This window comes from Cydia splendana, chromosome 16, assembly GCF_910591565.1.
Source record: "Cydia splendana chromosome 16, ilCydSple1.2, whole genome shotgun sequence".
In the NCBI taxonomy this organism is placed as follows: Eukaryota; Metazoa; Arthropoda; class Insecta; order Lepidoptera; family Tortricidae; genus Cydia; species Cydia splendana.
In genome coordinates, this window is record NC_085975.1 from 14980756 (window position 1) to 15006443 (window position 25688).

General features: G+C 38.7%; 2 protein-coding genes across 11 annotated transcripts in view; one reads left to right on the top strand and one right to left on the bottom strand.

The window, feature by feature from the left end:
- Nucleotides 1–5160, top strand: part of LOC134798387 (carboxylic ester hydrolase-like) — a 28600-nt gene extending 23440 nt beyond the window's left edge. Inside the window, exons 2-3 of the mRNA XM_063770802.1 lie at nucleotides 1217–2460; nucleotides 3063–5160. Coding sequence (XP_063626872.1) covers nucleotides 1217–2460; nucleotides 3063–3324 — 1506 coding nt within the window. The 3' untranslated portion in view covers nucleotides 3325–5160. The remainder of the gene's footprint in view (nucleotides 1–1216; nucleotides 2461–3062) is intronic.
- The window catches only part of LOC134798418 (transient receptor potential cation channel trpm), a 407980-nt gene that overhangs the window by 337860 nt on the left and 44432 nt on the right, over nucleotides 1–25688 (bottom strand). The gene's annotated exons all lie outside the window — the stretch shown is intronic.

The following is a 25688-nucleotide window of genomic DNA, read 5'->3' on the forward strand; positions in this document are numbered from 1 at the left end:
ATGCATTGGATTTCCACTAATGTGCCGACAAACATGGTACAGACTGCGCCAAGAAGGTTTGATCGTGTGTTCTGAGGTGTGTTCTTAAGCCTCCTCCACACTCGTGCGCGAATCGCGGCGCAAAGCCGCGAACGCGAGTGTGGAGTCCTGAACGCAGATCTGCGAAATCGACTCCACACTCGCGTTCGCGGCTTCGCCCGCGATTCACGCGCATAGTCTGGAGGGGGCTTTAGATACAATCGACGTCAAAGATATATTTACACTTTTGCACCTTACTCCTTTGTAATAAGGCGAAAAGTGTAAACATATTTTTAACGTCGACTGTACCTACAGAAAGTACGTTCATTGTCGTCGTGTAAGGCAATCCAACGTAGGTACATCTGTATGTGTTCGATATGTGTCCCTACACATCCTTATCGAATCGCACCAAAATCATGGTATGCTTCAAAATTTGGCTTGGCACCGACTTCAAACATATCAGTTGGTAACGCATAGACTTCAAAAAGGATAATATTTTATTTCATCCTTTTTGAAGTCGGTTTGCTTTTTTTTGTAAAAAGTTTTTATTTTTAATCATAGACAATTGGTCATACAACAACGAAATATCTGTCAACAATTTTTGGCTAGCCAGACTCTATCTTTGAAGAGTTAGTTTAAAGATAAGTAAATAGAAATGGAATGTTTCTCTGACATCTGTAAGAAGTATGCACTCACTCCGGATTTGGACATTTTATCTTATCTAACTATCGTTTGTTTGTTGGTACTTCTACTATCTTTGATAACCGCTATAGTAAGTGCAACAGGGAGTGGCATGTTTAAACGATATATAAAAAGTTTTATGTAATTGTAAGAACTGCTAGCTTGCCTTTTTATTTTTGCTCATTTGACACTCATTCATTCATTCTATATTTAATATGAATATCATATGTATATTATAGCCGTCCACTGCTTGATAAAATATGCCTCGAACATGGCTCATGGCGCATCAACTTGCCCTGATTACGCATTTCCCATCTAGTTTTTTTCCGTAAAGCACATTATCTTAGTCTGGCAGGCCTTCTCACACTATATTACCCGTGAGCGCTCTCCATTCTAACTTTCTAAATAGTTTACGGAATCAATTAGTATGTTCTGCCAGAAGTGAATAGCCTAGCAGAGAGCATTTTTGTATTGTCAACCTATCTTAGTCATTTAATATATATTTTCTCATTTCCAGGCACCGCCTCCACCAGCAACATACCCTGGCGTCTTCCATGCCATCGACAGGACAGTCATATGCGCCCATCCCACCCCTCGAGGAATCGTAGGCGTAGAGGATTGTCTGGTCCTCAACATCCATACAAAGAACGTCACCACGCCCAAACCAGTCATGGTCATACTACTCGGAGATGAGTACTCTTCTATCGACATCAAGCAGTACTCTTATAGAAGACTCGTTGAATCTGACGTGGTTGTGGTGACCATGAATTACAGATTGTCTATCTTTGGATTCTTATGCTTGGGTGTACCTGAAGCACCAGGCAATGCAGGATTAAAGGATGTCGTGCAAGGATTACGATGGATACGGGATAATATTGCAGGATTCGGCGGTGATCCTAACAATGTGCTTCTATTTGGACATGGTTCGGGAGCGGCTATGGTAGATCTGATCACACTATCTCCGTTAGCAACCAATTTAGTTCATAAAGCTATAACGCAGAGTGGTTCTGCTTTAGCACCATGGGCTATTGCTTACGAACCTCTAAAATATGCTCAAATTTTTGCAGAACAGCTCAGTTACACAGGGGAGACTCCAGGGGGACTGGCTAGCAAAATAGTCACAACCGATGTATCCCTCCTGGCTCCAGCATTACAGAGCCTTAGTTTCCTGAACAACTCCGTCCTTTTCGCTCCATGCATTGAAAACAAAGCTCTCAACGATACTTTCCTCACTGAAGCTCCCATTGACTTATTAAGATCTGGCAACTACAGCCATATTCCTTTTATAGCCGGATACACGGACAGAGAAGGCACGATCAGAGCAGCCGAAGCGGTTAATGAGGGATGGCTTGAAAGAATGCAAACGAATTTCACAGACTTCATCCAGGTAGATTTAGGATTCAATGCAACAACCAACAAAACCGTTGTAGCTAACAATATAAGAACGTTCTACTGGGATAACAGAGCAGTGAATATGGAAACTATAACAGATTTCTTGAACTATCATGGAGATACGGCAGTGGTTGTGTCTGTGATAAGAGGAGCCAGGGAAAGAGCGTTAACCTCAAGAGCTGCCGTGCGACTCTTGGAGTTCACATACAGAGGCACGAGGAATTCCGATTGGATCTACCATCAGATCCCGATCGACGGAGTCTGGCACGGCGCTGTTCTCAACTACCTGTTCGATTACGACCTTAAGCCGGAGGATGAGAACGCCAGGTTATCTCTAGTCAGGCGCTTCGTGTCCTTCGCTAACACCGGGTGAGCTGATAAAAGTTTAATGACCCTTTTCGACAGTTTACTTAGTGGTGGAAACTAGGTTGTTGATTTTTCACGGTGTTTATTTTGACGTTGAAGCTAAATAAACATTTGAACTCACGAATTTAGGTCTCCAGTTTTGATGATTAAAGCTAAAATATACAAAAATACTAACAACGTCGTTATATTAATGTTTTAAAGTACTACTACATTACTACTATTACAGCTATTGTTCAAAACTGTCAGTTATAGTTGTTTTTTTGTTAAATTGCCAGTTTAACTTTGTTGCTACACTTTAGCTTTTTTAGTATTATTTCATAATAATTCGCATTATTAGAGTTTGGCTCACAATCATTAATTAAAATGTATTGTTTGCCACACAAAACACGCCAACAACAAACACAAACATAATTATTTCAATATCATCTTGTACTTGACAGGCTGTTTTATTCCAAATCCATTCGATTTTCTAATTTAACACAAATAATAGTCATTAAAAACAGACCTTCCAAACGTAGAAAGCGTGCAATATTATTCAAATGCATAAAAAACTATCAAGCACAAACTAAACATAATGGACCTAACTTTAACCCTTCCTTTTCCAGGGAGCCGACCAACGACCAAGTGACGTGGCTACCAGTAACCGCCAGTGCCTTTAACTACCTCTACTACGCCGGCGACTCTTCGACTGCCCTCGTCACCCTCCAAGAATCCGGCCGAGTCAACCCCCACTCCGGCCGTATGACCTTCTGGGACAGTCTGTATGACGCGTATTACGTGCGTCCACCTCCGGTGTCTTCGGCGGATAAGATAGTTGGCTTCGCTTTCGTGTTAGCGTTGGCGCAAATTGTACTTGCTCATTTATAAATGTTAGGATTTTTTAAACTTATTCGTGTCTTATTGAATATTAGGGCCATTAGGGGCCATTTACGGTAACCACAATTGTCACACTGATCAGCGTTACTCAGCCCGTGACTCAGATGACTATGGAACTTTCCATGCAATCAAATTTAACTAACGTTTTGGTGCAAAACTTATTTACCGTCAATATACTAACATAACGTGAGTCGGATATTATCCTGCAGTTCTTTAGTAAATTGACTACTTTAACTAATAGATCTTAATAAGATTGCCCTTTGAACTTAGGACAGACAAGCGATTCATGTATCTTCATCGAAATGATTGCGCAAGAGCTGTTTAAATAGGTTATTTTAATTTAAGAAGTATTTTCAAACATTTTTTCCCCAGAAAGAGACATACTTAGGCAGACGCGATTTTTCAGAACTCGTAGGCATTTTTATCTGTAAGTATTAATAATAACTATAGTGACGCACCAGGTGCCTCAGAAGTCATGAGTGGGTTAAGCTGCGACAAACAGAGTAATATGTTCAACCATTTCTTATGGATGTAATATTACTGTATCTTCTAATAGTTGTATCAATGTATAACCTATGGTTCAAGTTCAAACGTGCGCAAATTATATTATAAAACAGTGGACCTTTATAAAATTCAATTAACCTAATATTTGTATTTTAAGCCAGTGAAAATATTTTAATTTTTTATTATATTTGGACATGAAAGTGCCATAAAGTTAATGCAGAAATATTAAATTAAGTAGGTACTTCTAAAATTTTAATTCTACAGATTTTATTTATGACTATGACAATATGAACACCATTTAGAGAATCGAAACTTGTAACAAACTATACTTGTTCTGTGTTAAAAATGCATAATTTTTTTTTTCATTTTTGTATCACTACCAGACTAAGAGTGCGCATTTTCATAATTATGCATTTATTAAATCGTTAATTACTTAACTTTATTATACCTAATGACATACTTATGATTGTTAACTAGACATAGGCTTAATAAAATAGTTAAATAACATTTGTTAGTTTATTCTAATGAATGCAAAATAACGCTATTTTTGTGATTATTCGTCCTTTTTAGCATTTGACAAAGACGTATGATTGTTGTGATATACAATAAGCATACGTTTACATACTTTCATTTAATTAAGCATACAGTTACAAATTATCTAGTTCATAAGAATTATTTACCTACTTTTAGTGGATAAGAATAAGATGATGATTTATTTAAGTACTAGTTAGGTTTCCTTTGAAGATTTAAGGTATGATTTTAAAGAGCTTATATAGCTTATATTATGATTGAACTTTTCTTATGATTACTAACACGCTATGTGAAAACAATTCTAAATGGTGGTCATGACGATTATTTTCGTAAATGATCTACTTTTCTATTTAGTACATTATTTTAATGGTATTACTTTCTACATCTTGCATATTACTTAAATGCATGGTCTAGCCAACTACGAGTATTATTGTCATTAAATAAATGCTGTAAATTCGATAAATCTAGGTGCGTGTACGAATACCGAACCTATACGAATTCGCGACTTTTTAATGTCAGAAATGTTCGCTAGGCCATGTTACAGTTTTTGCATATTGATTGCGAGAGTACAGTACAGCTATAAATATCTACACTGCGGTGGAAACTAAAAATGTGTTAAACCTTGACAACAGAGTAATTATAAGCAAGTTATTTGTTCAACTAGTACTACTTACGTCCGATATAATTGATGATAACTGTACACGCCGACCGATAGGTAGATTCCTAAGACATTTTCAGTATTTTGTAACGAGTGTGCTTATTATGTTCTAATGAATACAGTCATTACATTTTCTTGTGTGTCTTCTTTACATGACCTTCGTCTGCGACATGGGATCTCAGTTATTTAGCTAGGTGTACACGTAGGTAACTAGATAAAACAATAAACTAAACAATATGGAGTTACCAGTACCGTCTTTACCATAAAGGGCACACGGGGCCCGTGCCCAGGGCCCCCATCCTCAGGGGGCCCCGAAGGACAGACAGTAACAGTATATTTGATTACTCATATTATAATAAATAGAAGATCATAGTAATAATGTTAGTTTAATTCGCTTTCTTTACTTACTTTCCAAGAGGGCCCCAAATCCTTATGTGCCCAGGGGCCAGCATAGTTTAAGACGGCCCTGGGAGTTACTATAAAAGTACTCTACTCTGTATTTTTAGGTTTTTAAATTAAAGTAAACAAATAATTTGTACATTTTCGGGTAGTTATAACATCTATTGGTTGACCAACCAAATACAAAACCGCCTGAATCTGCCACTGAACGACCTGACTTTAACGTACCTACATTATTTGATCATGTAATGTTTTCATGATTTTATTTACTTTTATTTAAATACCTAAAGATACAGACTATAGCCCGCGAATGTGTAGAACCTGTTCTTGGCACTCAACTTTCCGTCAATAGAGAGAACCTAAAAATGTCCGCAGCGGAACACCGGCAGACGAGACGATATTCCTTCCCGGCAGCAGCGGGAGAACTACATAATATGTCCAGGTATGTGCAAAATGGCGTCTCGCAGACGAAGGGTTAATAAAAACTATTCTAAAATGTCCTTCCTCGGGCTTCAAACTGCATACCAAAATTAATCTAAATCGATTCAGCGGTTTAAGCCTTTTAAATGGAATGGACGAGTGTGGTGTGGGGCAGCCACTGAACTGTTGGTTCCGTGACTACCTCACATCACGATCATATCGCGTCAAAATTGGTGACGACCTAAGCGATGAAACACAGGTGCAATGCGGAGTACCTCAAGGCTCGGTATGTGGGCCGGTGTGCTACCTCATGCATGTTAACAGTTTGTGTGGAGTTATACAAAATTGTTCTGCATATATGTTCGCTGACGATCTTTGCACCTTACGTGCCGGAACCAATCTCACTGATATATGTCATCTGGTTCAACAGGACATAGATTCAATAGTTAAATGGTCACACGATAATGGCATTATATTGAATTCTGATAAGACAAAACTACTCATTATACAATCACCTTATATATGCACCGTAGAAACTCCTTTGCCTATGTATACTCACAGTTTTACTTGTTTCCACGATAAATTAAAAGCTTGTCAATGCAAACTTATAGAAAAAGTTGATTGTGTAACATATCTGGGAGTCAAAATAGATACCGCATTCTCTTGGCAACAACATATAGACCATATCTGTAGTAAATTAAGAATTCTCTTAGGTAGATTTTATCACTTAAGCTATAAAGTACCTAATAACATACTGAAATGTTTATATTTTGCAATAGTTGAGTCTGTATTGAGCTATGCACTTCATTGCTATGGTCTTACTTTTAAATCATACATAGATAAATTAGAAGCACTACAAATTAGATTCCTAAAACTACTCGTAAATAAGAAAACCAGAAACAGCTGTAAAAACGATTATTATAAACTATTCAAAATTTGCAAAATACTACCAGTTAGTTTAAAGCACAAATTCCTTCTAGCAGTTAACAACCATGGCAATGAAGAGCATAACACAATACTAATAGAACATAAGCATAAAACAAGGGCAGTAACTGCGCGAAAATTTGAAGTCCCCCGGGTTAGTAACTATTTTGGTGACAGAACTCTTAGGAAAAGAGTTCCGTATTTCCTGAATAGTCTACCCGAGAACATTCGTCATGAGCCAAATAAAAATAAGTTTAAAAGCGCCCTAAAACTGTACCTATTGCAAACACTTAAGTGACAGTTGCACATGTGCAAGTGCCACTAAGTGTTTAGATGTAAAAGATTTAATAATAATTTAAAATTAGTACACAATTAAATACATGTGTATGTAGAGACTCTTACCTGCAGGCAAACTGTAAATACAGTTTTGCAGGGACCTGTTCTATTATATGTTCTGTACTGTGTGTTAATAATAATAAAAAAAAAAAAAAAAAAAAAAAAAAGCGTGAAGAGGTAACAGACAGACTATAAGAGTTACTTTCGCATTTATAATTTTAGTAGGAATTTCAAAAACTTTCATATCATTGTTATTGTGGATAATGTGGGTGTATCACGCATAATTTTCATACCTACTTTCATACCGTATGAAAAATGAAAAAACAAAGCCAATATTCTCGGCACTTATGACATTTGTACTCCAAGTAAAGAAAGCAATTTTCCGCCTAAAATGCTAACAATCAAACGCAAATCCAACTCCATAGAAATCAGCATACGTTCATCCCACTTTGCATATAATAAGTGATCGTATTCAACGAGAATAAGCCTACCAGTCATCCTAAGGGACAAATTTATATTCGTAAATCAGACATAAATGAAAAATCACGTGTCTGTCGACTTTCGATCTAATCCCCAGAGAGTAGAGTTCTGTTTTGTATGTGTCAGTTGTTCAAATTGAATGATAAAAGGAGGCTGTTATGAAAAGCCAATGGAAATGGTGAGTCGTTCTTCAAAGGATTATATGAACGAGTCAAAAATCTCTAAGGATAACCTATTGAATCCTCTGTTGCGTTCGCTTGGCATTGTAATTTGAACTTTATTCGCATGGCTTAACATGTATTCTTTAGATACACACAATCACATCCAGTAATTTACTGCCAGCGACCCAATAGGCAAGTTTTCTTTTCGTGGGTGCATTTCGCTAAAAAGCGGGATTACATGCGTAGCTTGGCAGGAATTGTGTTATACGATGCTATATAATAGCAAATTAGCAGTTCGCTGCCCCAATATTGCAGGGTTCTATGTTTCACTTTTATCGAATTGAAATTTGAACATTGTCATAGTGACATTAAGTCGAATTTCAACTATCTTGAAAATGTAACATAGAACCCTGTCATATTGGGGCAGCGAGTTGTTAACTACCAAATCAACCATTTTTATGGTCGTATTCCAACTATAAAGACATATATCCCTACATTACCTACCTATAAATGCGAATGTAATTCTGTATGTCGGTCTGCCTGCCTATCTGTTACCGCTAGGTTGAGATGAAATTTCATATGGTGATAGTCTGAAGCCCGGGGAAGGGAAGGACATAGGATAATTTTTATCAATCATCCCCTTACATACCCTTAGTCACTCCAAAAGTAATTTGAATCACTTACCTGAAAAAAAGAAAAAAAAAAATTAATTATCGTATCAGGTACTATTGCTTGCAAGTACATAAAAAAATACTATTTAAATACTTCACGAGATTATACGAGACTTGATAATATTATATTAAACAACTTTTTATAAGAACCTGAAAATTTGGAACTCCGGACTGTGACACTCTCCCTAACTCATTCTGACCTCATATTGAATTGGATGCTACATTTTATTCCGAAGATTAAAAGACGCATCTGACGCGTCATGAGCTGTGTATAAACGGGAGACATTATTTGAGTTGCCTCACTTCGACTAATAAGTGAAGATCGCTTGTTACCACCTCATATCTTATTCAAGCTCTGAAACTACTCAACGCTGTAGCGGTTTGAACTGTCAGGCCCCTATTTCACCACGGTGATGGCTCCTCTACACGATGGGCCAATGCCGGCCACTCCAAGGGACGTATTTATGCGTTGGTCCATCGTGTAGAGGAGCCATGACAGGTGCGACAATTCGACAAATGTCACTGTTGCTGACGTCACAGTCATCCATTGGCTACGGTTACTGCTTACAATCGGGCGGGCCGTGTTCCTGTTTGCCACCATCATTGTATTATATAAAAAACTTTATAATATCGGCAAAAAACAGGTATTTCTCTTGCGAAGTTTATGATGATGATGATGACAATTGTCACAAGATTTAAAAGAACTTTCGGTAATTCTTGACAGAAAATGAGTTCTGTGTCGAAATTTCGTGACAATTGTCGTGTTTCTTGTAACAATTGTCATTAGTTTCGCAAAATAAATACTTATTTATTGGCGATATAATGGAGTTTTTTTTAATTAAAATGTTGGTGGCAAACAAGCACACCACCCGTCCGATGGTAAGCGGTTACCGTAGCTTATGGAGGCCTGTGACGTCAGTAACAGTGATGTCGACAATTGTCGCACCTGTCATCGTGGTGAAATATGGGCCTGAAGTCAGTACAAACGGCCCAATTCGAGCAATGCTTATAAGATTACGTCGCAGCGATACGATACCAATCTGTATGTTTCAGTGATCAACTGATCAGTGTGTTTTTGCTTGAAAAAATGTCGCTTTTGACACTGTTTATGCGATCCATATGTCGTATCTTTTGCAAATTTTTGGCGTATCTTAAAGTTCGAATCGGGCCGATAAAGCCTATTTACTGAAACCCAAGAGGCACAAATAAACGAGAAACGAGAAGGCTGTTTGTTTTCTAAATAAATAAAAAAAAACTCACAAACACAATATTGCACAAATTACGCGGGTCGCCGAGAAACTGCAATTGTATTATTGTATACTTTAAGTAGGCTTTTCATAACACTGCACTATAAATACAACGTGTGCCACTGAAAATATCGTTTTAGGATTTTATTAAGGCTGCTATTTAACTGATCACCAGATTTAGTAAAATTTAATACCAAAAAAATCTATTTTACCACCCTAAAATCATGAATGATCACCAAAATTATAACACCATTTTAATGTGAAATGATTACCAATTTTATTACATTTTACTATCCTTTTAAAGGAAATGACACCAAAATAATCATTATTAACCCAAAAATAGTCAATGATTACCAAATTTCAATCCCCATTTTAATGTGAAATGATAACCAAATTTTTACATCTTGCTATCCTATTAAAGAAAATGACACCAAAATAATCATTGTAAACCCAAAAATAGTAAATGACCACCAAAATTAGAACTCCATTTTAATGTAAAATGATAACCAAATTTTTAAATCTTGCTATCCTATTAAAGCAAATGGCTCCAAAATAATCATTGTAAACGCAAAAATAGTAAATGATCACAAAATTGTAACCACATTTTAATTAAAAATGTGCAATCATTTAATATATCGTTATCCTATTAAATTAATTAATCCACTTCGTCACCTTTTTCTAGTAGCATTTTATTTCTGTAACAGTCGCAGTTCTAACCTAACCTAACCCACTTTTCTAGTAGCATTTTGTTTCTGTAAGGGTCGCAGTTCAAACCTAACCTAACCCACTTTTCTAGTAGCATTTCTTTTCTGCAAGGGTCGCAGTTCAAACCTAACCTAACCCACTTTTCTAGTAGCATTTCGTTTCTGTATGGGTCGCAGTTCAAACCTAACCTAACCCACTTTTCTAGTAGCATTTCTTTTCTGTGAGGGTCGCAGTTCAAACCTAACCTAACCCATTTTTCTAGTAGCGTTTCGTATCTGTATGGGTAGCAGTTGAAACTTAACCTAACCTACTTTTCTAGTACCATTTCGTTTCTGTAAGGGTCGCAGTGCTAACCTAACCTAACCCACTTAACTGATAGCAGTTTAACTTACTTTTCTAGTAGCATAACGAAATGCTACTAGAAAAGTAGATTAGGTTAGGTAGGTATGCGGTGCGGGCTACGGGCGAGCGGGAGGGGCTAGTAATTTTGGCATCAGTTTACTTTATTTGGTAATATGTATACATTTTTTGGTAATCATAGTGGTTAATTTAGGTGAAAATATCGCATTAATTTGGTCTTCAAGATTTGGTGATCATTAATGATTTTTGGTGATCATTCAATATATTTGGTATTTGAATACAATTTGAAGTGCAGTCGTAATTAAATTGGTGGTACTTTTGTATTTTTAGGCCTTATTTTTTTGGTGTTCAGTAATTTTTTTTGGTAAGCATGATTTTTTTATTTAGGGTACCAAAGTATTTTTTGGTGGTCATTATATTTGTAGCCTTTTATTAATAGTAGATTGTACAACAAGGGCATAAAGTGACCCATTTTTACCCGAGGCAATTTTCAAAATAGTAGACGAGGGTAAAAATGGACATTTATGCCCTTGTTGTACACTCTGCTTTTCACTTCGATTGCGAGGAAAATATACAAAAAATCAAATATTTTAGGTTATTTTAACGTATTTATTCAAGACTAAAGAAAATTGTTCTTGGGCCGGTCGGAGGCGCGGGGCACGCCGATCGGGAGAGCGCCGGTCGGGGGCGCGCCGGCAAGGCTGGCAGTTTGTATGGCAGAATTTGGACTTTATTGCTAAGTCAATAAGGGTCGTATTAGATGATTTTACTTTATGCTCTAGAGCATAAAGTAAAATCATCTAATACGACCCTTATTGACATGTTCCAGCCGTGTTGCGGCCATTTTAAGTTTGCACAAATTCATTTGCACACGTGTAGGTAATACATACACGCTTCACGAAATAGTACAACGCAAACGAAATAATTAAATATCCTTATGGATTCATTATTTTCAAACTAAGATATTTTTACTAAATGTGTGAATATTTCTATCGACGTACGAAGATGATAAAATATTTGACGAGTATTTGACAGATAAAACCATAGTAAATTCAAGAAGTTTCTGTATCTCTATATTTAAGGCCAAAGAAGAACTACATTTTAGTTACTAGCATTTTTTTTAAGATTAATAAAGTCATTTGTAGCGTATTTTTGAAAAGGACTTTAGCGAATAAATCGTCACATTAAAAATCAAACACTCCTAGCTTTTGATTATTTAAATGAATCCATTACAATTAAAACTTCATTCATTTGGAGACACGCAAAGCGACAGGAGTGGCTGTCACAGTTATTTATTTACGTTTCACACGAAAGTCAAACCCATTTTAATATTTACTTGATTTTATTAACGTGATTAGTGAAATATTTGTATCTTATTTGTACAGCCATCAGAGCGTGTCACATTTTTTGCGGCTTCGAAGAGTATAGGTAGGCACCTAACATATTGGACTGTACACAAAAGGTTCTTTTACTAAAATGGTTAAAACTGTTTTTCATCAGGTTTCTTCAATAGAGATCAGGATTACCGGTTGAACCTCAAAATGGTGAAGTCGTCTCGAGAATAGTTTCATGATTTTTGAGTGGAAAATTGATAGTTCATTATGCAGGGAACTAACGTGGAAGTGTGCAGCTAAAAAGAATTAGTCTTGAAGCGGGTTTAACTATTCTTCAGTCAACATCCATCCATTGTAGCATTCGTAGCGTGTGTAAAGTCCAGCTATCACTATAAAAGCACAGAATAAATAATAGTACTAGGTACAGAAGACTCACTCTCTAACAAAACGCGTCTGTTACGATCAGCACAGATATGGCCGCTAGGTGGCGACAGCGCCACGCGCGGCTTATGGCAAACCCCAAAATTGGGGCCGAACGGATGTACTTTTCGCTACCTGTAGCAAAGCGACGAAATCGCGGAGTGAGCCACGCCTGCTAAAAGCAACTAAGTACTGAACAAATTCATGCTCTACGAGCAAACTTTTGGCATTGATGAAATTACCATGAATTTGATGGAAGTCATTTTAAAAGAAGAAGGTAAGTCATCATCTCCTTGACATTGTACCAGCATTTTGCCACAGTTCACTTGGGGTCCGGTCAGCAACCAAATCCCATGAAAAGCATGAAAAGTTATACACTCTCGCCTGGAATGCTTTGAAACTGCCAAAAGGGCTGGGGAAAGCAGAGCTGAATCGAATAGTCTAAGGCCCCTAGCACATGGAGCGTAAGCGTAAGTGACGCGTAAGCGTAGAGTCCTGTGCAACAAGCGTCGCGTAAGCGTAATCGTTCTGTTTGCATACAAGTTCTTTATGCTTACGCTACGCTTACGACTGTCGTAATGACGATAGAGATACGCTACGCTACGACTATGCTTCGTGTGCGGACCTGTTTGAGCTTGTACGTGCTCGTAGCACTCTCGTTCTACGCGCGTATTACGATACACTTACGCGTCTCTTACGCTTACGCCTCGTGTGCTGAGGGCCTAAGTGCACGCTCCTGACGCAAACACGAATCATGCAAACTATTGCTGCTAAATTTGTTTGCTCCTCGATGGTCTTAAAACGTTATATCCGCTTTAGAAATTCAGATAGATAATGTAGTAAAGCGTTTGCAAAATTCTATTTAACTTCTTATTACCACTACACCTTATAAAACAAAGTCCCCCGCCGCGCTGTCTGTTTGTGTGTGTGTTTTGTATGTTAGTTCGCGATAAAGTCAAAAACTACTGAACGGATTTTCATGTGGTTTTCACCTATCACTAGAGTGGTTCTTGAGGAAGGTTTAGGTGTATAATTTGTTAACCCGTGCGAAGCCGGGGCGGGTCGCTAGTATGTAGTAAAAGCGTTTGCAAAATTCTACTGAACTTCTTGTTATTATACAAAACAACAATGAAATTGCAATTTAGAGACATTTTAGGAGCTCAGTGTCCATAAATTTCGGATTCAGCAAAGTACAAACAGAAACTGCAATTTGTTATATACAAGTGGACAGCGTGGGATAGGGTTGATACTGTTAATAATATAAGTGGGTAGTAATTTATTAAATTCCGTTTTAACTTATTTTATTAAATGTGTTTTTTAGGGTTCCGTACCCAAAGGGTAAAAACGGGACCCTATTACTAAGACTCCGCTGTCCCTCTGTCCGTCTGTCTGTCACTAGGCTGTATGTCATGAACCGTGATAGCTAGACTGTTGAAATTTTCACAGATGATGTATTTCTGTCGCCGCTATAACAACAAATACTAAAAACAAAATAAATACCTATTTAAGTGGCGCTCCCATACAACAAACGTGATTTTTTTACCTATTTTGCGTAATGGTACGGAACCCTTCGTGCGCGAGTCCGACTCGAACTTGGCCAGTTTTTATAGTAAAACAAGATGGCGTGGCGCTGACCGGCACCAGACAAAGATCAAGAATCTCCTCAATTTCCGCTCGTGGATTGTCCCGGTAAGTACAACGATTTCCTGAGACCAAGACTGCTGTATTAACTAGAGATGCACCGGATATTCGGTTACTATCCGGTATCCGGCCTATAAGGCCATTATTTTAACATCCGGTCGGATACCGGATAGTGGCCTACTATCCAACCGGATACCGGATAGTGACATTGCTTGATTTCGGAGTAAACAAAATTGTAATAAGAAACAGTCACAGTTATAATCGTACTCGTTTATTATTTTAAAACAATTTAAACATTACACTAACGCACGTGCACTCATTTCGAACCTAGAAATGAGTCCGCGTGAACTTTCACTACGAAACAGGTATAAACCTGCACAATGCGCACCTGTAAAACCGAAATGTAGGTATAGTTCCGCAGGCCGAATAATCGGCGGCCGGATACCGGATATACGGCCGATGGTCTGGCCGAATATCCGGTATCCGGCCAAATAACTATCCGTTGCATCTCTAATATTAACCATGAAATATTATACCGTTTTGATCGCAATGCAATAACAAATATACGTCTAAAATCATAGACAAGAGAGTTCCACGGATGCCAAAATAAATAAAGTCGGGGATAGACGTTCCGCTGTAAAGACAGTAAATAATTGCATAAACACAACAAATTCCAGTGGAATCCCTTATAACATAGAAATTGTTTAATATTTAGTTGGTACGGATCAAAAACCGACTTAAAGCCGTTGTATTAAGGTTAAAATTAAATTATCGTTTTGATAATAGTGGAATCAGAACCATTTTTATTACATGACATTTTTCTACGTACCTCAGGCATGTACCTACAATTCTTATTAATTAAGTAATAAATTTAATAGTACCTATCCAGTTTTCATAACATTTTTTGATTTGAATCACCAACTTATTCTAAGACAAATCTACATACACTCCGCCCTGTGAACTGATAGTTCATTAATTCATTCGTTTATTCGTTCACTGAATGAAGGAGGGTTAATCCAATCACTTATCTCTCATGGTTTATGCATTCCCATCTGTTCGTTCGAGAGTCAAACATTTAGATTTTTATCGTTCTTTTTAACTGGTGCAAAAGTGCACTTTTGGGGGCCAACAGGGATTTTACACTGAAATGTATTTTTTAATTGTCTGGTTTGCAGTTGCAAGAAGCGCTGGTGACCTAACGGTAAGAGCGTGCGACTTTCAATCCGGAGGTCGCGGTGTCACACCCCGGCTCGAACCAATGAGTTTATCGGAACTTATGTATCATTTAATATTTACCAGTCGCTTTTCGATGAACGAAAACATCGTAAGGAAACCGGACTAGTCCCAACAAGGCCTAGTTTTCCCTCTGGGTTGGAAGGTCAGATGGCATCAGTCGGTTTCGTAAAAACTAGTGCCTACGTCAATTCTTGGGATTAGTTGTCAACCGGTATCCAGGCTCCCATGAGCCGTGGCTAAAATGCCGGGACAACGCGAGGAAGATGATGATGTTGTCTAGTTTGCAGTTACTTAACACTTTAAAAGCACACACTCATGTTTTATTCAATATACTCGAGCGTACAAATGTCCTTGCCTGATAAGTCCGCATTTCAAGCACTTTATTACTGCAGATGATATAAACATTTTAGTGGGGTGTTTAAATTAGAGATGCAACGGATAGTTGTTTGGTCGGATACCGGATACCGGATATTCGGCCTGACCATCGGCCGAATATTCGGTATCCGGCCGCCGAATATTCGGCCGGCGGAACTATACCTTCATGACGGTTTTTCAGGTGCGCATTGTGCAGGTTTGACTTCTTTCCTTGTGAACGTTCGCGCGGACTCATTTCGAAATGAGTGCGCGTGCAAGTCAGTTGAATGTTTAAAATGGTTTAAAATAAGAAACGAGTACGATTATGACCGTGACTGTTTCTTAAATCCAAATTGTCTACTTCGAAATCAAGCAATGTTACTATCCGGCCGGATAGTTGGTCACTATCCGGTATCCGGCCGGATATTAAAATAATGGCCGGATCGGCCGGATACATATAGTAACCGAATATCCGGTGCATCTCTAGTTTAAATAACGTTTTAATCTAACAAACACGTAATTGTACGCGTACCATGTAAGAAAAGTGTGGCTACCACCAGTTTGACACTGACATAAATGCATCTCGCTCGTACTCGCATATTAGTGCGAGCGAGATGTATAGAAAGTAAATTACGTAGACCCTAGCGTATATGTCAGTTTTGACACTGTCAGTGACTCATGGTACTACAGAATATGGGGTAAGAGCTAGACAGATTACTTTTCTCTAGGCAAGAGAAACATTATTAGGATTTCCTACAAGCGTTTCTCGTACCCCTTCTAATCTTAACCTTTTGGACGCCAATGACCGATATATCCGCACCGCAGGTTCAACGACAAAAACCGATTAATCGGTCACAGACCACAGAGCATAAAGTTCAATTTCAGTTTTGACACTTCGGTGACGTGGCGTCCGCGTGACAGCTTTTGTGTTTGACACGGTGTCGAAAAGGTTAATAATATCTGGGAGACACATAACATAATAAAAACACAAAAATGCGCGTTTTCCCAGAGATAAGACTAGCTAGATCGATTTATCGCCCCCGAAATATAGCAAATTTCATCGAAATCGTTAGAGCCGCTTCCGAGATCTCCGAAATATATATATAAATAAACAAGAATTGCTCGTTTAAAGGTATTAGATAGATATGCGGCTTTCCAGAAATGTACATAAGGGACCTTTTCTTATGCACATGAAGCATAAGGTTCCTTCTTTGATGGCAAGCCACAAATTTTCATAGACGAGAATACAGCTACCTTGCAATCCGTATTTCCGAGCATAAGAGCATTCTCATAAATTTGGAGCCACAAATTTTGCCCGCGTTCCTCGCTCCCAAACGATTAAAGCACAATTATGTTAACATAGACTACAGAATTTAAGAACTGCAGATGGAATGCTTTTGAAAATGTCTACATTAGAAACAAAACAATAGTTTTACAAGGGGGTAAAGTTATTATTTAACCTCTATTGTTAATATTGATACCCGAGCAATCAAAGGATTCCAAAATTGAACATCGAGCTAGTGCAGACTGCAGAATTTTGAACATTGCGAGGGATTCGGGGAGGGATGACGGATAAGGGTAGGTACGTGAAAATAGTAGCGTGAACCTTATATTTCCCGGCTTAAGGGGCCCACAGATTACCAGTTCGCCGGACGATATCAGCCTGCCAGTTAATCGCAAAAGGTGACAGTTCCCAACAACTGACAGGCTGATATCGTCCGGCGTCCCTTTAAGGCCACAGATTACCAGTTCACCGGACGATATCCGCCTTGTTGTTCGGAGCTGTCAAATTTTGCGTTATCGTCCGGCGATCTGGTAACCACACCCTTTAGATTTCGTCTCACTCTCAAAACAAAATATTATGTTCGCTCCTTTGCTACGTCAGAGAAAAGCTAACATAGCTACCCTTTTAAAGATTTTATCACACCAACAATAACAGATGCGATAAACTGGACAAGTGAAAGTTATAACATCGATATGATTTCGAAATCTATCATCACAAATTAGGCCTTATTGCTCAAGTCTTAAAGTCGATAAATGAATGAATAGTCCCGTTAAAAAGGCTTGATAATTTGAACCATAAAACTCCTGTCAACTAAATTTTCCCCGACATTTACGATAACCTTTTCAACTCCCTAAGGCCTGTAATCTAAGATGTCACCGTCTCAAAAAGATGTGAAAATACGATAATGTCTTATCTTTGAACGAAAAGTTGCAACTTGTAATTCTGTTTTCAAACGTAGGTATAAGGGTATAAGTTACTATACCTACTTATTACTTAGTACAGCGACCAAAGTTTTAATACATAGTAGCAAAGAGAATTTGAAATAGAGAGTTACTGTCATGGTAAATTATGTATAGTTCGTTTTTTTAGCATTAGAAAGAACTTGAAAGAAGGTAAGCGATCTTGACATGTCTTTTAATAGAAAAACGCTTTTTTAAAATCAGTAACTATTATTTATGAAAGCAGAAGAATATAAATGATCGTATTAGATTCATAATTGTTACATATTTGCCGTAACTTATTTTTAAAATGTGTTTTTCAATTAAAAGACACATCAAGATTGTTTACCTTATTTCTAATGCTAAAAAAAACGAACTACAGTACATTTTCTACCATCTTTCGACAGACGATTAAAACTGTTAGAACGCCATTTGACTTTGATCATTATTCTTTCACTGATATGTGTTAACTCGTTAAATATTAATATTAACGCCATCTACTCGAGAGTAGGCTGAAGGTTATGGCGCCATCGCTCGAAAAGATTGCACCATACCTTTGGCCTATAGTCGAGTAGATGGCGTTAATATTAATATTTAATAAGTTAACACATATCAGTGAAAGCATAAGGATCAAAGTCAAATGGCGTTCTAACAGTTTTATCATCTGTCGAAAGATGCCAGTAAATTTACAGTGGCTACATTATTTTACAATCCGTCTCTATGCACTCTATTCTCCTCGATAGTAGGTAGCAAAACACTTTATTGTACAAAACATCAACACAGATGAAAACACATATCATTAGTAGGTACAAAGGCGAGCGTATCCCTTTAAGTGATCTCTTCCACCTAACCTTCGAGTAGATGAGTGGAAATCTCTAATCAGATAGACAAACTTACGGGATGTACAATAATATTTGATAAAGTCAACTAAAATAGTGTCTACAGATAAAATAACTATTAACTACATAAATAATAATATAGAATAAAATACATACTATAGTGTAAATAACATTATTTGCGGTATTTGACACATTATGACTGACGTATATAGAGATGTAACTAACGCAAATCGATTGTCACAGCAAGCGATTACGATTGGATGGCACGTAGACTGAGGTATCGAATTGTGACGTATAATGAATTTTTATTTGAGATTTAAATAAAGCTAGAATTATATGGTTTTCCCGCAAGCTACCGGTCGGTCGGTGTATTTAATACACCGACCGAGTAGGTCGCACCCATTGTCAAAATTGAAACTAACTGGGGATCTATTTTAAAGTTTATTTATGTTATTTCTGTGTCAAATTTGTTGTCTGTTAAGTGACGATAAATATATCCATATTTACAGTTAATTATCCACCTTTTCCTTATTTTTATTAAAAGAAAAATGAAAAATTCATATCGATTTACTTAGACGACTACCGATTCATAACGGTGGTGTCCGGCCAACCCTAAAATTAAAAAAAAAAAGACGTAGAACGTAAACGTTCGCAGTGCAGTTGTTTTCCTTTGTGATTTCGATGTGCAAAACATTTTACGTAGTATTGCTGTTGTGAGTGACAGACGTCAAATACCGCAAATAATGTTATTTACACTATAGCATACATACTAGCATACTTACAATACATTACTAAACTAATATACCTATTGATGACTGTGCTAATAATAGCACAAAGAGTTAAACAACTTGTAAAACAACTACCTAACTATATATATATATCTTAACAAATAACTATATGTATCTTGTTCAGAAAAAGAAACGTATATTCTCAAGGTATCCGCTTAATACAAAATCTAAGTCGTATAATATCCACATGTTATTTTTGCCTTAGAGACTTCTTCGGGATAAGAAAATGCTCTCATTTTCAGCGGCCATAGTTTTTCTTGCGGTTACACCCATGGGTATTCTTGGGCCTTCACGCAAAATTGAACTTTATGGCAATAGTTTCAGGGTTGGATATTGAACAGTAGTGTGTTTGCGTTATAAATATACTAGATCTAGTTGAAATGTTAAGTATGTACCTTAAAATAGTGGTATGGTGTTTGGAATTTGGATTCCTATTCTTGTCTCTTGTATTTGATCCAAACTATGTAACAGGAATTATTTAGCTTTTCTAACGCAAAGTGTTTTAAGCTGATGACCATGTCCCGGTTTAACATACCAAAATACAGTGGTGCTAGTGATTAATTAAATATCGAATAACCCTCGTTGTCGATATCGATATGAAGCGAGGTCTAAATCGTAATCGAGATGGCCATGCGATGGTTGAGGGCACGCACTATTGAATGGGCCACGTGTAGAAACGTACACATCATTGCTGGCCCACTTTTGATGTGCGAACGAAAAACCGCGACACCGTGGCCATCCCATCGCCTTCCCGCCGCGCCATAAGTCATCCGACAACACTACCCTCTCTACACGCTGGCCCATCTTAGTGGGCCAGGATGATGGTTTGATGGTCCATCGTGTACCTAGGTTCCGTGTGACGTCTAGGCTCCGTTGTGTTACAAGGTGGTAAATACGAGTAAAACTCAGTTTGTCAGTCGTGTGATTTGCGAATTGCGACGTTGACGGTGGACAACGGAGTGTAAGACTTGCAGGTGGTTCGCATTGCACTTTTATTGTACGTCACGTCACAGGAGCCATAAAACCAAAGAGAATAGAGTGTATAGAGGCGGATTGTCTAAGTAAATTATGTAGCCACTGCTATCATTCGACAGAAGATTAAAATTGTTAGAACGCCATTTGAGTTTGATCCTTATTCTTTCACTGATATGTGTTAACTTGTTAAATATTAATATTAACGCCATTTACTCCACACTAGGCCAAAGGTATGGTGCAATCATTTCGAACGATGGCGCAATAACCTTCAGCGTACTCTCGAGTAGATGGCGTTAATATTAATATTTAACAAGTTAACACACATCAGTGAAAGAATAATGATCAAAGTCAAATGGCGTTCTAACAGTTTTAATCTTTTGTCGAAAGATGGTAGTAAATGTAGGTACTGTAGCTACATAATTTACCATGTAAGTCCATGTAAGCTACATAATTTACCAACCAAGGACAATCTTAAATTGTCATGTACTTTTGTATCAATCTAGTAAACATGATAAAACAAGTTGCAGTCAAGCTGAAGCAGACGGTGGGTCGGATGCGCGGAGATTGCAGGCAAATGGCACGGCAGGGTCGCGTGCTGCATTAGCGATTCGTGCTGTACTGGCGGCAGAAAAAATAATCGAGGCTTTGAATACCGTACGGTACATTTCCGCTCTGAGCCCTGTTCACCATTTTATTTAATATACATATATTATATTATCGGGACTTATGGGGGATTAAAATGATACCACAACCTGTAATAAATAATTATATAAATATTACAGGACTTATATGTTACACAAATTCTAAGTCCCACGGTAAGCTCAATAATAAATAATAATAATAAATATTAGGGGACATCTTACACAGATCAAACCTAGCCCCAAACTAAGCAAAGCTTGTACTATGGGTACTAGGCGACGATATACATACTTGTATAGATAAATACATACTTAATATATACATAGAAAACAACCATGACTCAGGAACAAATATTAGTGTTCATCACACAAATAAATGCCCTTACTGGGATTCGAACCCAGGACCATCGGCTTAGCAGACAGGGTCACTATCCACTAGACCAGACCGGTCGTCAATAAAGATTGTGTTGTGGGTAATGTGGGTATACTTAGACAACTATAAGTATATATATAATACACATGGTATAATAATATACTCCGCCTGGTACTCTCTTCCCGTCTTTTCGTGGTCACGTGACTGACACAAGCCTACGTCATCATGCGACAGCGCTATATGATAATATGCGATAACGCTATATAAAGTGGCAATGTTATTGTGACGTAGGACGTAGGCTTGTGTCACTCTGGGAAGAGAATAGCAGGGGATCTAAGGTCCCGTTTTCTAAGGGGACCTTGCATTTTGGAGACAAAGCAAACCGCTTGGAACAGGTGTTCCTAGGGGTGACCTGAGCTGATTAAGCCCGGTTGCCAAGAGGTTCCCCCCAGCAGGTGGGCAAGGGAGGGGGGGGAAAAGTGCCTCCCGCGCGCCTCACTCTAAGCTTTATATCTGTATACATCTCGCAACTATATCAAGTTTGGTGTCATTTTCGTATAATTCGAGGATGAAGAATTCATTTCTATGACTATATTTTCACTCACCCATACAAAAAATTCGAAAAATTCAAAATTCAAAAATAAATCTTTTAATTTTTTTTTCGAAAATCTTGTACAAAATTTATACTATGAGGATTTGCTCTAGAAAAAAAATATCTGTGAATAGCCCAGTTATCCTACTATACAGAATAGTAAACTTGTCAAACATTTTTTTTTTCATAACTCTGTTAAAAAAAATGTTTTGTGTCGCGCGGCGTACCTGCATTGTAAGAGCGGTGCAACGTTTAGGATTTTTAAGTATATTTAGATGATTTCTGATAAGTTGTTATTCTTCTGGTGGTAGATTACATTAATAAATTACTTCTGGACGTGATATATATACAAATATAAATTAAATATATAAATAAAGATGTTGGGAAAACTTTCGCTAATAGAGTTAAGTATTATAAATGTGATAAAATTAACATAGGAGATGTTTGACAAAAAATGCGGGTTAAAATAAGATATATATATTGTTCGTAATTGCCATTACATGCCCATGTGACTGTGCATTTTAGGTTTTTTTTAACGCAGTTGCACCTTCCTGCGCATTTTGTTTTGCAGCGGCAACGAATAAGCTCTAAACAAGCAGCAGCCGCCGCAGGTAGGCTTGTCCATATGGGCTCCCAATAACCATGTTGTTTGGACCAGCCCCAGTCAGCAGGGCATGGTGGCTGTTGCTGAGGGGCTATAATCTGTCCCCAAACATAGACCAAATCCTACACATGCGACACAACTGAAAACCGCCGTGTTGCCGAAATAATTTCTGCACTTTGTCAACCAGGTGCAGAAAACCCTAGAGGAAAAGCAAACCGCTCTATGTGCGTTCCTTGATATTGAAGGTGCTTTCGACAATACGCCCACAGAGACCATACTCAATGGTATGAAATCAAAGGGAGTAGACGAAACCACCAGATGGGTACATAGCATGTTCTCGAACAGAGTAGCCACTCTGACCATCAATACTATTTATAGAGCATGAATTTTATACCATCCCCACTATTATGGACCCTAGCAGTGGACCAACTTCTTGCAATCATGTCAGGCCAAGACTTTGATACACAAGGATATGCCGACGACCTTGTAGTCATCGTCAAAGGCCCTTGCCTCAACACAATATCCAACCTAATGCAAGGAGCTCTAAACACAATATCTATTCAAATGGTGTAGAGAAAATGACTTGTCCATTAACCCGAGCAAGACTGTAATAGCCATTTAACTATTCACAAGGAAACGGAAGCTCGATAAACTCACAAAACCAAGACTTCATGGACACATAATACCGTTCTCGGCAGAGGTCAAGTATCTAGGGGTCACCTTCGACCAAAAGTTAACTTGGAACCCTCACCTGAGAAACATTTTACAAAAAGCGAAAATGGCCATGTGGTCATGCTGTCGAATGGCAGGAGCAAGATGGGGCTTAAGACCCAAATTGCTATGTGGTTATACACAGCGGCAGTGAGGCCAATTGTCACCTACGCCTCCGCAGTCTGGTGTAACAAAACCAGCCAAAAGACAGCAATAGACACTCTAAACAGCCTGCAACGCACGGCTTGTTTAACAGTAACAGGCGCCTACTCCTCGACACCGGGAGCGGCCCTAGATGCACTGCTGGACATCATACCACTCCACTTGCAGGTGCAAAAGGAGGCCAAGCAGTGCGTCTACAGAATATGCACGCTAAACAGGCCAAAATGGCGCTCTCAGGCATTAACCAATCTAAAAGCCTGGGTTTTTGCGAATAGAACCCTTAGCATGCCCACTGATGACACGCATACCAAATGTCTACCAAATCTCACCAAACTGTACACAGTAGAAATACCTCCTAGAGACAAATGGATCAACAACCAAATGTACGTCGAAGAGGGAAGCCACATCTGGTATACAGATGGTTCCAAGAAAGGCAATGATGTAGGATGTGGGATCTATGGTGAGAGATCTAAGCTCAGAGCTAGCGTCAGCATGGGCAAACTGGCCTCAATCTTCCAGGCAGAAGTCTTCGCCATCAACAAATGTGCGGAGATCAACCTGGATAAAAACCTAAGACACCAGCATATCTACATCAACTCAGACAGCCAGGCTGCTCCGCTGGCACTAGAATCCCTTGAGCACTCAAAACTAGTCCAGAACTATAAAACAAACCTAAATGCACTGGCTTACTCCAACAAAGTTACACTTAGATGGGTAGCAGGGCACTCCGACATTAACGGAAACGAAGAGGCGGACGAACTTGCTAGAAAGGGCGCAGACACACCCCTGGTCGGCCCAGAACCGTTCTGTGGAATCACAAAACGGGATGCATATTCTCTGCACAGCAACTTAGAAAAAACGAGAGCAATCGCTTGGTGGAAGTTCGTTAAAGGACAAGAACACTCGAAAGCTCTGATCAAAGGGTTCAACAGCAAAACTGCTAAGGAGCTTTTAGGACTCAAAAGGCACAAAACCTGCGCGGTGACCAGAATACTGACTGGACACTGCAAGTTGAACAAACATGTGTTTCAAATTGGCAAGAAACAAGATGCGACATGCAGGTTCTGTCAGGAGTCAGAGGAGACTGCAATGCACATTATCTGTTCTTGTGGACCACTAATGACAAAAAGAAGTACCTACCTAGGGCGACACGTAGTGCAACCCTATGAGGTACAAAACATTACGGCCCAAAGAATCTGGAACTTTCTGGATGCAACGGGCATTAGTAATGAACTTAAAAGGCCGTCACAATAGATCAATGCTGGTCAATGCGCCACTCAAAGGCCCACAACACCACAATAATAATAATAATGTCCCGCGGGGGCCGCTTGTGGCGAGCTGACGGTGAGTGGCGACACCGCGGACCCCTATTCCAGAGGGCCCTGTTATTTGGCCCTCGCCTCTGTGCTTGCCTTGATTGGCCGGCCAGAATGGAGTCGCAAGAGCGGGACCTATGCTCCAGGTTGGAAGTGTAAAATGTCATAACGCCGGCGGCCTGCTGAACGGATTACCGGGATCTGGCTACCGCAGACTCACCTCTCGACAACCTCACAGCCACTCCAAAGTGTTGCCCTGTTGTCGCACTGTGCGTGCGGCCATTGCGGGGCCCACTCAGTGAGTTGACGAGTCACCACCTGTCATTTACAATTTTGAGACTGATTGTCACGGCAGGTGTCCGCTAGTCTCTCCCACAGCCCATTATCCAGTCCATCCAACTTTCAAATCTATAGCCCATGACCTTAGTTCCCATCGCAGCACAAAAGTGCTGCACTGCTATTGCAGCATTGCTTTTCCCTGCCTTTCTACGGATGTATCACATTGTGCGTTCGGGGATAGTATACACCACATGTATCCCTTGCTTTTAGATTGAAGTGCCTTAAAGGGCCTCTGCGCTGTTGGCTTCGGCCCCACGTACGCCTCCCAAAGGTCCGGGACCCCATGGTCCCGAGATATGGAAAAGACATACAAATAATAATGTTAATTTTATCACATTTATAATACTTAACTCTGTTGGCGATGGTTTTCCCAACATACTTATTTATATATTTAATTTATATTTGTATATATAT